Raw genomic sequence first — 17,373 nt, 5'->3', positions numbered from 1 at the left:
CATATCAAAAATGAATAGCTGAACTGCTCTCAAAATGTCATTTTAAAGAGGCTGCATACTTTTAGGCGCTCCAGAGTTGCCAGCCCGATGATCAAATAACCTATAATGCGAATTGAAAATACCTAAAAAATTGCAAAAACCCCACAAAATAACCAAAAACCGCCCACAAAATGTCCAAAATTTTTCATTCTATGTTTTTATTAAGAAATTATGGTTTTCAATTTAAAAACACAACAAATTAATTTTAAGGGAATATGAATAATTTAGATGTATGCATATTTTAGATATTTACAATAAAAAATATTAACAAAAATTCGTTTTAATTCATTCATCTATATATTAATACATTTCATTTTTCTTTTGGTTAGTGTTACGTTTGAGTTTTGATTTTGATTTAAAATTAAAATAAATATTTTTTCTTACTTATAATATAGATTTAATTTACTTAGTTATCATTGGCTTAAAAACTAAACTTTCAATTGAATTTAACATATACTCTTACTTTCAAAATTTAGTTAAAATAATTTAAGAAAAGTTTTTTATTGAATTAAAAATAAAAATACAGATTTAAACGCCGCAGTTTAACATAATGGTGTCATCCACAAAATCCCCAACGTCCTTGTTCTTCCACTTTCGGCATATTTGTCACAGTTTAGACCACATTTTTTGAATTGTTACCTATTCTGTAATAAAAAAATTTTGTTAAACTTCATTAATTTTAGTAGCAATACTATAAAAAATAAGGAATTTAAGTGAAAAAGTCACGTTCGTTACAACATTACATTATTTGATCTGAAATTCGCAAAATTTTCGAAATAATATTTAATTGGATCTATGAAAGCAATTGGATTACCTTTCTTTTGATGCATGTTAACATTTAAAATTCCTTAAGGATCATCAAAAAAAATTACTTTCCTTGCAACTTTACATTATTTGCTCTGACTTCATATTAATGTTTCCGAATTTCGCAATATTTAATTGGCTATAAGGAATTTTCCATCAAAAGAAAAGTAATTGAATTGACATTCTTTTGATGCATTTTAACATTTAAAATTCCTTAAGGATCATCCAAAAAAAAATACTTTCCTTGCAAATTTACACTATTTGCTCTGACTACATATTAATGTTTGCGAATTCGCAATATTTTCCAAAAAATATTTAATGGCTATAAGGAATTTTCCATCAAACGAAAAGTAATTGAATTACATTTCTTTTGATGCATGTTAACATTTAGAGTTCCTTAAGGATAATCTAAAAAAAATTACTTTCCATCTAAAAAAAAATGACTTTCCCTACAACTTTAAATTATTTACCCTGACAACTTATCCAATAATTTAAATAACTTTCCTTAAGTGAAACAGTCTCCAAACCACTCTATTATCACTCACGGCATTTAACATGGGTCGATGCTCCGTTCTTCTCCAGGGACACTTGATCAGCTAAATCATGACTTTTGCATCAAAAGTTCCACTATAAATTTATTCACATCGAACAAGTAGCAAAATAACTTGATAATCAGGTCGATATTAATACAGAAAATTTTCATTCCATTACAATAATTTGAGGAAATCTTTTAGGTGGAACTTGTGATCACATTGAAGTTAAAATTTGGGTTATAAAGCTATCGTTTAAGTGGACTGAATGTCCTGCATGCGATGTGTCCCCACATGACACCCACCATCTTTTCAATTGCTATGTGAAAACTACGCATCTAACACTATTCTCCCATGGTCCACACCTGTTGAGACTACCATTTTCCTTTGTCTCCCGTTATAGGACTTTGATGAAAATTTGTGAATGGCCGTGCTCATTGAATGGGCGAAGCATAGTTAACATAACTACAACATGATCCTTGAAGTATCCATAGTGGTTCTGCGTTGGCGGTCGCCTGAAGACCGCTTAAAAAAAATCACCCTTAGTCTAACATCGAATTGGGAATCAACATAAAAAACCGAAACTTTTCAGCATTTGTGTGTATACAGCAAAATCAAACCAATTAGAATAACCACCTGCAAGTCATTTCTAACTCAAATCCATGTGAAACCCCAAAAAGTTGGAATGGGGTGAAGCACTGGTAACACAACAAAATACATTTTGGATAAAACAATGACAAAATAATTGACTATTTGCTGTTTCAGCAGTTTGTTTATTATTTTGCCATAACAGCTGATTTGAGCAATCTTACCTCGTGTTCCAATGGTACATGAACCAGATACGGATAGAGATTTAACATGCAAATGCAACAACAATGTACCATTGGAACACGAGGTTAGTGTTCTCGTAGGCAAGGTGCAGACGAGGCTACGCGTCAAACACGCGTACACGATATTTCATGAAGCTGTAATTCCTCTACGCTTCAAGATCTGCATAAGTAGCTACTTCCAAGCGTCGCTATATAAACAAAAGTTGATTGTGTATTAAATTAAAATCGAAAGTTTTCACCGCCGCGCATAAGTGAAAAAAAGAACTTTAGCAAGTTTGCAAACGAAAAATTGTAAACATCTTCTTCTTGCTCTTTTCTAGGCGTATTTACGCCTAGCGACCAAAATTGCTGTACGGCTAGCTACACATGAAACTTTCATGCTTTGTTGCTTTCATGCAGCTGACGCCTCGTACGCAGCTCTTCATCCAAGTACATGTGTTCGACATCAAAGCGTACAGATTTCGCCTTCAGCGTCTATGAAGCGTAGCCTCGTGTGCACTTTGCCTTAATCAGATTATGCTACGCTTCACATTTTTACAAACTTTTGTGTTGTGCTTCTGTTGCTATAAAGATATAGTGAAAACTTTCATTTTTAATTTTATATACAATCAACTTTAGTATAATTGCAGTTATACAGTATAAATTAATTTGTTTATTTTTTTTTTTAACATTTTTTTTGCAGCGACGCATATCTTGAAGAAGAATCGTACCTGCATGAAATATCGTGTACGCGTGGATGACGCGTAGGCTACGTGCACCTTGCCTAAGTGCACATAATCCCCTGATAATTCACGAAACACACTTCGGGCTTTTGGGGTAAACGCAATATTTTTGAGGATGGTAATTTACAAGCGATCATCTGCAAGCAGCAAACAATTCAACTTCAAGAGAATCGAAGTTGTTTATTTTGTATAAAAATGTTAAAGAAATGAAATTATGTTACGTTTATTTAATACGGAGGCAAAAGCTCGCTTATTACCCTCGAAAGTGTTGGCGTTAAGTATGTTAACCCAAGAAAATACTGTGATGTCATTTATTTGATCCTGTTGGCAAACAAAGAATGTGGACATACATATTAAAAGATACTGTTTGCGAATTAATTTAGGTAATTCTATACAACAGCATGAACCTATAAATACAAGTCCAAAAATATCGGAAGATGTATCAAAAGATGCGTCTTGGACACAGAATGGGAATCCAAAAACGGAAAACAAAAATTGTGAGTTGTTCAAAATATGGTTATTCTATACGAAAGCATGACACTCTAAATACACGTCCAATAATATCGGGAAGAGTGTCAAAAAACACTGGCCGGTCCCCTTTATACATAAAATTATTTCCTGTGTACACCAACATTACAACGACCACACGACAAGTTGCAATTTCTTTTGCAAGTATCTCTTCACAGACTCAAGAGGTAATAGTCTAGTTGAGGGGTCGACTGCTAATACACTACCAAAAATATCGAGAGAGGTGTGAAACGACGCGTCTTGACATCAGTATTAATAATCCGAAGGCGGAAAATAAAAATTGTAACGCGTTCAAAAGATATTAACGAAAAACCGAAAAAAGACCCGCGGGTACCTTCGAAACCGGGGGTCGGATCCATAGTATTTTTGCGCAGAACACCTTTCTGCGTTGGCGGCCTTCGGCCGCGATTATAAAAAATAACCCTGGGCTACGCCATGCCAAGTCCGGGTGTGTGGTATAACCGTGGCTACCGCCACGGTGATGCACAATTTTTTTTGTGGGTACGAACACAACAACAACCACATGGAAATCGCCAACTTCAACTGCAAATATCTCCGGACAGAGATAAAATTTTTCTTTTCCGCCGTCGGATTATTGTTCTCGATATTAATACGCGTCTTTTGACACCTCTCTCGATATTTTTGGTAGCGTATTAGCAGTCGACCCCTCAACTAGACTATTACCCCTCAAAATTTGTGTTTTTATATTCGCGTTTCTGGGTCCAGGACGCATATTTTGCTACACCGGTTTGGAGACCAAAACTAAAACGTCAAACCACTTATGTTCGCAATTTTTTTTGTGGGTACAACAACATTACAACACCCACATGAAAATCACTATCTTCAATTGCAAATATCTCCGGACGGAGATAAAATTTTTCTTTTCCGCCTTCGGATTATTGTAGTTGAGGCAATACGCGTCTTTTGACACGTCTCTCGATATTTTTGGACGCGTATTAGCAATGTCATTCTGTCGTACAGAATTACCAAAAGATGTGTCTTGGACCCAGAATGCGAATCCGAAAACGGAAAACAAAATTTTTGAGTCGTTGAAATGATGGCAATTCTATACGAAAGCATAACACTCTTAATTCATGTCCAAAAATATCGGGAAGGGTGTCAAAAAACGCTGGCCGGTCCCCCAATGGGGTGCATTCAAAATTTAATCCGTGCCAAAAATCCCTTTTTACACAAAATTTTTTCCTGTGTACACCAACATTACAACAACCACACAAAAAGTTGCAATTTCTTTTGCAAGTATCTCTTCACAGACTCAAAATTTGTGTTTTTATATTCGCGTTTCTGGGTCCAAAACGCATATTTTGATACACCTCCCCATATTTTTGGACGTTTATTTAGAGTTTGGTTGTTGTTGTAGCACTGATTTATTTAGATTGTATAGAATTACCTAAATTAATTATCATACATATCTTTAAATATGTCCACATTCTTTTTCTTTGACAACAAGATCATAAACAAATGACACCATAGTATCTGCTTGTTACCCCAAGCAGACTAACACTTTCGAGGGTGGTATAAAAAGGCGAGCATTTCCTCCCGTATTAAATAAGCGGAACATAATAGCTATTTATATCACATTTTTATAAAAAAAAAAAAATTTTCTTTAGCTCACAACTGCTAAAACTAGTCAAAAAATATCGGGAGAGGTGTCAAGAGGCGCCTTTGAACTCAGAACAACGAATCTGAAAGCGGAAATTGAAAATTTTATATCTGTGCAGAGATATTTTTAGTTAAAGTTGGCATTTTTCATGTGATTATGGTAATGTTGTTGTTCACAGGAAAACATTTTATGTACGAAAGGAATTTGCACTGATTTAATTTTGATTCCACCTCCTTGGTGGTAATTTTTTATAAGCGCGGCCGAAGGCCAAAATTCCATGGATCACACAGCCGGTTTCGTAGGGAGCAGGGGTCATTTTTCGGGTTTTCGTTAATATATTTTGGGTAACTGCAAATATCTCTGCACAGATATAAAATTTTCAATTTCCGCTTTCAGATTCGTTGTTTTGAGTTCAAAGCGCTTCTATTGGCACCTCTCCCGATATATTTTGACTAGTTTTAGCAGGCTTGTGCTAAAGAAAAGAATTACCAGCAAAAATTGTGCCATCAAACATATGTATGTATATAACTACATACCCATATTATGGTGATCAAAAACAAAGTCAGTCCTGCGTTGGACGGACAAAACTTCAACTAATTTGGCTATCACCATAATACCCGCATTTACTCAGAACCATTCATATTATGACGACACCAAACAATATTCCTGATTTCTGTCAGGTCCATAATATGTAACACTGATTTGGTGTCTTCATATTAAGGGTAAGTTCTGCAATATATTTTCAAACTTGCACTGCTACAACAACAAAAAAGTTAGTTATACTAAAATACCTAAACATTTACTTACCTCGGATAATCCAACGTGGAAGTGGCGTCTTGGAGAAGCCCTTTTGTGGCTGATAAAAGCTGGAGATTTTTTTTTTGAACGTTCGCCCGTTTTTCTTTAGCGAATCCCGAATTATTGCGCGAAAATAATGTCGCACACTTTTCTGTTATATTTTTTTTTATTTTTAATGTTCTTACTCACTTGAACACTTGTAAAATTCATTTTTATTAAATTCTTTCGCAATGAGACGCGCTTTGCTTAAAAAATTTACATAAATGGTGGCGAAATCTGTAGTATCTTATTGTTTCATTCCTACATCATACTACTGTTTCATTCGCACATCTTAGAAATTTACCACAATTATGAAAAATGTCCCACAAATGTGAGTTGGTGTTAGTTGTGTCCAAAAAGAAGTTGAGATAGTATTGGTTTTTGAGGTGAAAATAGTAAAATGTGGTTAGCCATGGTTAGCAGGGACAGTTTCTACTTGTTTACAATTGTCTACTTTTTAGCGCTTCTCAGATGTACATATGTGTTTTGTAGTTTACAGTCTCCCGCACACAGATAAGCGTATAAGTAAATTCATCCCCTGCTAACCATGAGTGGATAAAAATTCGGGTAATCGTATACTGACGCTATCCAAAAAATTGGATAATAAGTTGGATAATTTTGTTCGGCGAGGCGCCGATATTATCCATGGTGAAATGGGATATTTCGTGTACGTGTGATCTTCCATCTCTGTCGCACTCATTCAGAACCATCATATCAAAAGTGAATATCTGAACTGCTCTCACAATGTAATTTTAAAAAGGTTGCATACTTTTAGGCGCTCCAGAGTTGCCAGCCCAATGATAAATTAATCCATAATGCGAATTGAAAATACCTAAAAAATTGCAAAAACCCCACAAAATAACCAAAAACCCCCCAAAAAATGTTCAAAATTTTTCATTCTGTGTTTTTATTGAGAAATTACGATTTTCAACTTAAAAATACAGCAAATACATTTTAAGTAAGTATGAATAATTTAGATAAATGCATATTTTGCATATTTACATTAAAAAATATTTACAAAAATTCGTTTCAGTTCATTCATTATGTTAAAATACATTTATCTATTAATACATTTCATTTTTCTATTGACTAGTGTTACGTTTTGCTTTTCATTTAAAATCCAAATAAATATTTTTCTTATTTAAAATATAGTTCAACTTAAAAATACAACAAATTCATTTTAAGTATGAATAATTTAGATATATGCATATTTTAGATATTTACATTAAAAAATATTTACAAAAATTCGTTTTACTTCATTCATTATGTTAAAATACATTTATCTATTAATACATTTCATTTTTCTATTGACTAGTGTTACGTTTTGCTTTTCATTTAAAATTCAAATAAATATGTTTCTTATTTAAAATATAGATTAGATATCATTCTTTCAATTAAATTTAATAATATAAAATTTAATAAAATAAAAAAAAAAAATAAAAACTAAATACTTTTACTTTCAAAATTTAGTTTTAATAATTTAAGAACAGTTGCAAGTTTTTAAAAAATAAATATATAAAACTATAAACATAGTTAAGCTCGAAAAAAACTTATGAAATTTGTTCAAATATATTATCCACTGACTTTGTATTGGATATTTATAAGTAAGAAAAGTGTTTAACATAGGAAAGGAGTTCTGATGAGAATTCAAATAGAACGCTTTGTCGCATGCTTCGCTTGGACTTGGCATAAGTTGATCATAATTCAATATTCAACGAACTTTGTACAGCAAAATTTATATCGAAGAAAGCGAGGGATGCTACAAAACGTTCTATGTAAATCGGTATTGGGAATTGGAGGTTATTAACAAAAGAACAATATTATCATAAATGGTGGACTTGACTATTTATTATATTATAAATAATTTAACGTAATATTCGGAATCGGAAGTTTGAAAAAAAAAAAAAACAAAACAAAGTATAAAAAGAAAAAGTGGATTTCACAACTTATTGTTAGTTAACTATACTAATCTTAAAGTAAATAATATAAAGTAAAGAAATATTAGGAAGTTATTTACACAGTTAAAGAATAAAAAATATTTTTGTCTAATAACAGCAACTATCGCCACTTTCATTCATTTGTCGTCAGTTCAGCAGGTGATTTCATTTAATACTTTGTATATTTTACTCTCATTTACGCCATAGTGAATGCGATAGTCGCTGTTATTACACAAAAAATTGCTATGCATTAAAAATTAAATAGTAGTCAGCAATTTAACCCCAGATTTTTTTTTCGTCTGACATGCTTAAATCTATTGCGACTTAAAAGTACATAATGCCTAATAGCTAAAATCTTATCACTATGTATACTTGCGAATGCCCCTATTGATTATTAAAAAAGCAAATATTAATATTTAGCGACAAAAAATTACTAATTTCAAATATGTTGATACCTACCCAGAACCATATCTACGACCTTTAGACTTGTAAAGAATTTCTTCCCTAATCCGCCGTAGCAGTTATACTCCCACGCCAACTCGTCAATAAAGAGTGACTGCATGACACTCTCGATTGAGCCTTTTGTGCCTTTTAGCCGAAAAATGATGGCCGACTATAAAATTATAAGATTATATATATATATATATATATATATATATTCAATTGTAGAGTGCTTTATTTATATATTAGATCTAGTAAAAATAGGGGCATACCATAGCATCAGCGTGAGCCTTATTGGTAAGGCACTCTTCCACCTTCAGCAAAGTTTCTTCTGACGACATAGGGAGCAAACTTTGTAAAAAGGTTTGTTCCTCGCTGCACACGTCTCCGGAGATACGGCCGATGCTTCTTTGCGTTTTGGCGGAAAGCACCTTAACCTCACGCAGAACTTGGCCTTGAGTCTGCACCTCTGCACGTTCGGGCATCTAAAATTTAAGTTGAGTTTCATTAAACTAAAATTTGACTTATGGACAAATCAGGATAGCGGTAGACCAAAGCATTAAATCAAACACCAAAGATTTATCAATTGGTTGTGAATTAATGCCAGCACTACCACTCTATGGACTGAATTTATTAAAAAAAACCCACCTTGTCGGCAATCACTTTTTCTAAAGCGGCTAGTCGTTTCAACATTTCTTCCTGCCGGGCCTCTATCCTTGAAACTGCAGCCAAAAGGCGTTCCATTTGAGTGACCTCTTCAAAGTCACTCTTTTCAGCCAGTGGTTGGGTGGCAGCACGTTCGTAAAATGTTTGGGAAGTTTTAAAGCGTCGTGATACTAAAAAACAAGAAGCATACAATTATAAAGAATTTAATGAGAATATAAAGAATTTAATGAGAATAATCATTATGATAGGCAGAACTAAGAATAAAAAAATTGCATTACCATTTGCCTGACTGGTTCCCGGCTCCTCTTCCTCGACAAAATTTGAATCCATATTTGACCTATGAAAAATTATAAAATAGATTATGTAATAATGGCACTAAAATAAATTTATTACCTACTGGGATTGCAAAATACTTAAAGTCTAGGTCTTCCTTACTTATGCTATAAATGCTCTCATCTATAATCTGACCTACTAAAATACCTAATCCAGATGAGGAAACAATGGGCTCTCTAAAAACGTCTGCAACTTGTGTCAAAATTACAACATTAAAAGTGTTTTCTTCGCTCTGTTGGTTGACTATTTTTAGGGAACCCATTTTACTGCTATAAAAAAAACTATCCCTGTCTTTGGTAGAACTTATAACAAATTTATCCATACTTGAAATTTTGCTGAAATCCGTAAAATTGCGCCTTTCTTCAATTCTTAAAAATAATTGCTGCAGTATATTATTTGGACTATTAATCATTTTCTTAATATATTGCATATAATTTTCGAATTTATATGCTGAAAAGTTATCTAGTGGACCGAACTGTTTAACGCAATCAGTTAAATGTAAAAGCCCGTGAACATTAAAACTAACAAAATCCGCACCGTATAATTCAGCAAACACTCTAACAAATTCTTCTAACATTTCATTCGCGACATTGGATTCTACTCTACAAGACTTCTCACAAGAGAGAAGTCTAATACCGCAATGTAATAGCAAAAAGTGAGAATACAGGTTGTCTGGAATGCAGTCTTTTAAAACGAACAAGCCTGAATACAATAAAAATTGGCGGTATTCTGTTGACTTCCAGTTTTTTACTTGATCTAAATCTCGGCTGCGTCTAGGGAATTCAGAGGGAACGTAACTGTTGAGAAACTTCAATTTTGCATTCATTCTTGTTACGTTCCCTCTTGTTACAAGCTTTTCAAGTAGTTTCTTCATTACTCCTAAGTCCACTAAATGCATAGGTTCTAAAGGGAACTGAGAAACCATGTCAATATTTACGGATTCTAACACATTTTCATTATCCCTAAATTGATCTAAATGATGTTGCATATCTACTCTATTCTTAAAAGAAATATCTGTTCTGGGTTCTGCTACAACTTGAGAAAAGCTCATCCTAGCTCCGAACCTCTGACCTACTTGTTCACATTTAGGGCAGCTTCTTGCCCCCGTGTGCGACTTGACACCAGTTACAAAAGATCGTGCTGGTGAATCGCAAGTGAAAAGCCTTATATCAAATTCTTTTAAAACTTCAGCGGATCCTACCTTTACTCCGTTCTGACGTAAATTATTTACTTCTGCGCAAAATTCCAATAAAAAACTATTTACGTCCGGCGGCTTACTCATTCCTGAGTAGCAAGCCATGATAAAGGGCCTTGATTTGGGAAACTCTACTACGTGACCTAAAATTGGCCATAATGCCCTATTAGAACTTTTGAAAATTTTCAGTCCGTCTATACCTACATCTATGGAAATCCGTTCCAAGTCTTGTAAAAAATTAAATTCTCCAAATGCGAAATTGTACTGTATTCCCAAATACAATAGCTCCCCCTCGGGAAAAGGTCTAATACAAACTGCTTCCCTACTTGTTCCCATAACTGTTCGAGCATCCAACGGTAGTCCTTTGAGTCCGGCGCCCTCCAAGGAACGTAGAAGGTCGGTAAGGCTGATTTGAGTTGTTTTTTGCCGGATCGCCCAACCTTTCAACGCTGATCGTATTCTGTCTGTGAGGCTTAATGTCTCCTCCAAACTTTCTACCAACTCATCGTCGTCAAATAAAAACCTCTCACTGTCGCTATCGCTATCGATATATTCTTCGTCAATATTTAAGTCAAAAGTAGTGGGCTCCGCATTGGGAAGTGGCTCATCAACGCTTGCTACTCTGAGAATAAAAGTATCCCTGCTAGTAGATGGTATATCATCACTGCCTACTTTGGAAGATTCGTTAAGGCCTATATGTGCTTCCCTACTAGTTGATGGTATATCATCACTAACTACTCTAGAAGAGTCGTTGAGCCTACGAAACTTGTTTACAGTTTCATCATAAACTGCCTTCTCCTTCCTCAAAAGTTTGTTAAATGTTTTCCTATTCATGTTTGTTTTAATGATAAATAGCTAATAGTTATATAAAAAAGATAAAAATAACTGTGATAATAATAATGAAAATAAAACTAGTAATATTATTAATAATAATGATAAGAATAAAATAACAAATATAATAATAGCTAATATAATAATATTTGTAATAAAAATTGAAAATGTGGTGTATGTCCTTTATAATTGACCCATAAATGAACTGCAAATAAGAAAATTAAAAGAAAAAATTAGTAAAATTTACAAATAAAACAGAAACAAACACATAATGAAAGCTACAGATGAATTAAAATAAGGTCAGGAAGTCTAAGTTGGGGGAAACTGAACATTTTATACCAAGCCGATTTTAGGCACAAAAAAAAAACTGAAATTGTTCAATAATATACTACTTACGGTCTAATTCTGATAGTAATCGGTAACATAGCAATGCATAGTTTCGCGATTGAAATAAAATTAAAAATTAAATAAATGCTTCTAAACTACACCGGGTACTCCAATGCTTACCCAAGGACGTCCTGTCCCAGGGCAACAACAGCGTCCTCACCTACCACAACTCAGGCGTAGTCACCCGTCACTTACCCCTAGCGTGCTGACGCCTCCCCCGCTGCCCTTCAGAATTCTGCCGTTAAACTGTAATAGATAACTGTGAAGATCACTGAGATAGTCGATTTCATGAAGCGGTACAACATCTGCATTGCTGCGATTCAAGAGACTAAACTAACAGCAAGATCTGCATTGCAGACCTGTCTTGTGTATAATGTCCACAGAAAAGATCGCGAGAGCGGAAATGGAGGCGGCCTTGCGTTTGTCATACACCACTCTGCGCAATATCATCTGTTTGTTTCCGACATCGACTGCAAAGACAGTGTCTTAGAAGGTCATGGCCTATCTGTCCGGTCAGGCGATGCAAACCTAGAAATCACCAACATCTACATCCCCCATAAAATAAAATGATAAAGTTTCCATCGCCTTTAGCAATGCGCAAGCGTTTTCTGTGGGCATTTAGTAATGCATCTTTCTGTAGGCAAGGTTATAGACGTCGTGCAAGCAGACGGACGCATTAACAAAAACAAGACTCACCCATTACCATCACCTCCACAAGGCCAAGCCCTCTAAATCAATAGGCCCAGGCGAAATAGTCATACCCGTGCAAAAAACCTTCGCACTAAAAAATAAACAACATAACGCACGTTTTCAACCTCTCGCTGAGGTCCTTAGTCGTTCCCGAACAATGGAAAATTGATAGGATATTTCCACCACTAAAGCCTGGGAAACCAGCAAACGAAGGCGAGTCATATCGACCGTTCTCACTCTTTTCGTCAGTCTTTGCAAAGCCACCCATAAATATTACTTCCTCAAAAAGCATAACACTACCCGCGTTAAACGCCATAAACACTCAGATAAGTTACGGACTGAACCAGGAAAAACCGCAGCATAGGATGGTGCTCGTGGCACTTGACCTGTCCAAAGCTTTTGATACAGTGAACCACGACATGCTACTCGAACACATAGAAGGTCCACACCTTCCCCTTTGGCTTTACAGGAACAAAACCGGTAAACAGGTGGTGGGGTTGATGGTGGTGTCGTATCCCCGCTTATGTTTAATTTATACATACCAAAGCTCCCTTACCCACCGTATCTTATGCCTACGACCTGGAATCATTACCGACTAATTCCTAGGCCACTCTGTTTACGACGTGGAAGAAATAGATGACACACTGGAATGGGGTGAAGCACTAGTAACACAACAAAATAAAACCGAAGATCACGATCGCAATGTTGAAATAGTGTCCAACAATGGTTTAGAGATAGAAACTATATTCGCGAAAACAACTTTCAACACAACTCTTTTTTCTGTGTACACAGGAAACAATTTTTTGTACAAAAGGATTTTGCACGGATTAAATTTTGATTGCACCCCATTGGGGGACCGGCCAGCGTCTTTTGACACCCTTCCCGATATTATTGGACGTGTATTATGAGTGTCATGCTTTCGTATAGAATTGCCATCATTTGAACGCCTCAAAAATTTTTTCCCGTTTTCGGATTCGCATTCTGGGTCCTAGACGCATATTTTGGTAATTCTATACGACAGTATGACACTGCTAATACGCGTCCAAAAATATCGAGAGAGGTGTGAAACGACTCGCCTTAACATCAGTACTAATAATCCGCAACCGGAAAATAAAAATTTTAACTCGTTCAAAAGATATTAACGAAGACCCGAAAAATGTCCCGAGGGTCCCTCAGAAACCGGGGGTGGTATCCATAGTATTTCTCCGCAGAACACCTTTCTGCGTTGGCGGCCTTCGGCTGCGCTTATAAAAAATTACCCTGGGTGGGTCCAACACCGGTTTGGAGACCAAAAATAAAACGCGCAAAACACTTATGTTCACATTTTTTTTTGTGGGTAGGAATAACATTACAACACCCACATGAAAATCGCCAACTTCAACTGCAAATATATCCGGACAGATTAAATTTTTCTTTTCCGCCTTCGGATTATTATTGTCGAGGTCAATAAGCGTCTTTTGACATGTCTCCCGATATTTTTGGACCCGTATTAGCAGTATCATGCGGTCGTATAGAATTACCCATCTTTTGATAAATCTCCCGACTTTTTTGGACGTGTGTTTATAGTGTGATGGGTAGTTCTCGACAATAATCCGAAGGCGGAAAAGAAACATTTAATCTCTGTCCGGATATATTTGCAGTTGAAGTTGGCGATTTTCATGTGGGTGTTGTAATGTTATTCTACCCACAAAAAAAATTGTGAACATAGGTGTTTTGCGCGTTTTAGTTTTGGTCTCCAAACCGGTGTTGGACCTACCCAACGTACTTTTTTATAAGCGCGGCCGAAGGCCGCCAACGCAGAAAGGTGTTCTGCGCAGAAATACTATGGATTCCACCCCCGGTTACGATTACCTATAGGCTCATCTTCATCAATACCGTATCCTTTTCATCAGCTTCTAGTACGGTTACTTCACTTATTTCCTCGATGATTAAACTGCAGATTATTTAGACGCGTATAACAATCGCCACAGGTATTCACTGGGAATCCGTCATGAGGCTGCACTGCAATTGTTGTAAATTTGGTCAGCTTTTTGGGTAAACCGGGTATGACGAACAAACCGTAGCTAGATCCATTCTGCATCTTTTTTAGGCAATTCCGACAAATCGAATTTATGGTACACATTTTTTCTTCCTTCATTGTGCATTAATTGTTATTAATTTTGACTTCTATTTATTTACAAATACGCTATCTTTGCAAAATTTTCTGCGCTGTCAATAACGTCAATATCGCACGAATTTAAGTCAAAGAATAATAAGGAAAAAACAGATGTTGCGATGTTGCGAGTTACCAGAGAACTGCTATTTGGAACAGTTGCCTATAATATTACCTATGCAAGGTTCATTTGGTCTTTCTTATACATACATATATTAAAATATCATTTATAAAGATATGAGCGGTTGACTTTCAATAGAAATTTTACGTGACACACGCTTTTTTTTTATGTTTGACCAATGCCCTTGATTGATGAGGAATGTGATGACTAGTACCTACCTAATTACTTCCTAGGTAATTCTTTACGACAGCATGACTCTGCTAATACGTGTCCAAAAATATCGAGAGAGGTATCAAACGACACGTCTTGACATCAGTATTGATAATCAGAAGGCGGAGAAGGTATAGTCTAGTTGATGGGTCGACTGCTAATACGCGTCCAAAAATATCGAGAGAGGTGTCCAGCGACGCGTCTTGACATCAGTATTAATAATCCGCAGGTGGAAAATAAAAATTTGAACTCGTTCAAAAGATATTAACGAAAAACTGAAAAAAGACCCGCTGGTACCTCCGAACCCGGGGGTGGAATCCACAGTATTTTTGCGCAGAACACTTTTCTGCGTTGGCGGCCTTCGGCCGCGCTTATAAAAAATTACCCTGGGTGGGTCGAACACCGGTTTGGTGGGTACAACATTTTGATGTTTTTGGGTACAACAAAAACATCAAAATAACAACCACATGAACATTTTCAATTTTGTTTGCAAATATCTCTGGAAAGAAATAAAATTTTCTATTTCCGCTTCCGGTCCAGGGTCAAAAGCGTGTTTTGGACACCTCTCCCGATATTTTTGAACGAGTTTTAGTTAAAGTAAAGAATTACCAAATTTTAATTTCCGCTTTCGGATTCGTTGTCTTGGATCCAAATCACGTCTTTTGAAACCTTTCACGATATTTTTAGACGAGTTTGAGCAGTTGTGTGCTAAAGTAATGAATTACCGCCGATATGATCTGGCAAAGTTGATTTTGCGTAATTGATCAGCTGATTTTTGTTTATTTTTTATCAAGATACAATGTGCAACTCATTGCAGTCTCCCGGGCTAATAAATAAATAAATTAACAATTGAACAAACTAGTTTCGCTAAAACTAAGAAAAAAATTAGATGAATTTTATTCAGTTTATTGAAAATTCAAAAAAATATGCTATCGAAAACTAAAATAAAATTAAAGAAAAAAAAACTTTTTTAAAAATAAGCTTTTATTATTTTGGTTAATAAAATTAACTAAAAAGTAAACAATAAATTGACTCTAAAGAAATATAACACTTTATAAGTTCATTGTAAGCTTAAACGATAATTAGGTTTTTCGTCTGCGACAAAAAAAAATCTATATTTTTATTAATTATATATTTTTAACATTAAAACTTTACACCTAAATTATTAAATCTTACAGTTTATATCACAGTCCTAATTGTTCTAATAAAAAACGTGTTAAATTTTGATGGTATAATTAAGAACATTTAGGATCTCATTTTCTTGCTATCGCAATGTAACACGCTTTTATTAGAACAATTAGGACTGTGATATAAACTGTAAGATTTAATAATTTAGGTGTAAAGTTTTAATGTTAAAAATATATAATTAATAAAAATATAGATTTTTTTTGTCGCAGACGAAAAAGCCTAATTATCGTTTAAGCTTACAATGAACTTATAAAGTGTTATATTTCTTTAGAGTCAATTTATTGTTTACTTTTTAGTTAATTTTATTAACCAAAATGTCTAAGCTTTGGGCAATTGAGGGCGAGCAGTTTAATAAGAGTTATAAATGAGTAATTTTATGTGCTTGTAAGCGTATGAGTCGTGGCACAGTGGCTGACGTACCCGACCAAACGCCCGGGGTTGCGGATTCAACTCCCACCAAGCATTCCTTTTTTTAAATTTATAAATTATTATTATTAATGGACTGTATTGAGTTTATGGGGTTTTTGATTTAATGTATTCCATTTATTGAGTTGGGTAGTTTTAGTGTTATTGGTGTATTTAAGTCATGGGAGGATGCATAGCATCAGTACACCTTTATTTATTTAATTTGGGGGCGAGCACTGGGGGGCTCTGAGGCTTCGCTCTACTGAGCCACCTCATCCTCTATTTGAAGAACCCTTTAAAATGTGATATGGAGGCGAGCACGGGACGGCTCTGAGGTATTGGCACCCCATTTTCTACAAGAAAAACCTCTATTTATTTAATTTGGGGCGAGAGTTGGGCACTCTGAGGTTTCCTCTAATGAGCCACCTCATCTTCTATTTGAAGAACCCCTTCAAAGTGTGATATGGAGGCGAGCACTGGGCTCTGATGTATTAGCACACCATCCGAAGAACCTCGATTTTAATTAAAAAACTCAAACTATGTCTTTAGAATATTTCACTAACCAGTTGAGAATTACAAGCACACTCAATGGCTACTGAAACAAACGAACGAAAAATGTTCATAGTTTAAGTCGCTTAAACATACTCCCCCCTTAGACGGCTTAGTCGTCTAATGAAACTTCCATACGAGCCAGTCATCCGGCTCGAAGGACCATGTCTAAGCTTTGGGCAATTGAGGGCGAGCAGTTTAATAAGAGTTATAAATGAGTAATTTTATGTGCTTGTAAGCGTATGAGTCGTGGCACAGTGGCTGACGTACCCGACCAAACGCCCGGGGTTGCGGGTTCAACTCCCACCAAGCATTCCTTTTTTTAAATTTATAAATTATTATTATTAATGGACTGTA

The 17,373-nt window shown here is 35.2% G+C and overlaps 1 protein-coding gene across 4 annotated transcripts; it reads right to left on the bottom strand.

Moving 5' to 3' along the window:
- Nucleotides 1–7,016: 7,016 nt before the first annotated feature.
- LOC137233731 (uncharacterized) lies at nt 7,017–14,612 on the bottom strand. Of its 4 annotated transcripts, XM_067757054.1 has the most exons (5): nt 9,234–9,417; nt 8,938–9,125; nt 8,562–8,774; nt 8,308–8,461; nt 7,017–8,232 (listed from the first exon to the last, which is right to left on the bottom strand). In XM_067757054.1, the coding sequence occupies exons 1-5, from the start codon at nt 9,283–9,285 to the stop codon at nt 8,117–8,119; spliced, it is 723 nt and encodes a 240-aa protein (XP_067613155.1). In that variant the 5' UTR covers nt 9,286–9,417; the 3' UTR covers nt 7,017–8,116. The 4 variants fall into 4 exon arrangements, 1 of the variants encoding a protein (XP_067613155.1); XR_010947551.1 differs by lacking the exons at nt 7,017–8,232; nt 8,308–8,461; nt 8,562–8,774 and adding an exon at nt 14,267–14,612 and having other exon boundaries at nt 8,988–9,125; nt 9,234–11,519; XR_010947552.1 differs by lacking the exons at nt 7,017–8,232; nt 8,308–8,461; nt 8,562–8,774 and adding an exon at nt 14,450–14,612 and having other exon boundaries at nt 8,988–9,125; nt 9,234–14,392.
- Between the last annotated feature and the right edge of the window lie 2,761 nt (nt 14,613–17,373).

This window comes from Eurosta solidaginis, chromosome 5, assembly GCF_040869045.1.
Source record: "Eurosta solidaginis isolate ZX-2024a chromosome 5, ASM4086904v1, whole genome shotgun sequence".
Lineage (NCBI taxonomy): Eukaryota > Metazoa > Arthropoda > Insecta > Diptera > Tephritidae > Eurosta > Eurosta solidaginis.
Note: the sequence above shows the minus strand (reverse complement) of the source record. Positions and strands in the feature narration are given on the sequence as shown.

Excerpts from the sequence above, each read along its gene's own strand:
- LOC137233731 (XM_067757054.1), bottom strand. The coding sequence starts at position 9,285 with ATGGATTCAAATTTTGTCGAGGAAGAGGAGCCGGGAACCAGTCAGGCA. Across the intron at positions 9,126-9,233 it reads GGGAACCAGTCAGGCAAATG|TATCACGACGCTTTAAAACT; the intron begins GTAATGCAATTT and ends CTTGTTTTTTAG. Across the intron at positions 8,233-8,307 it reads GGTCGTAGATATGGTTCTGG|GGGCATTCGCAAGTATACAT; the intron begins GTAGGTATCAAC and ends AATAATCAATAG.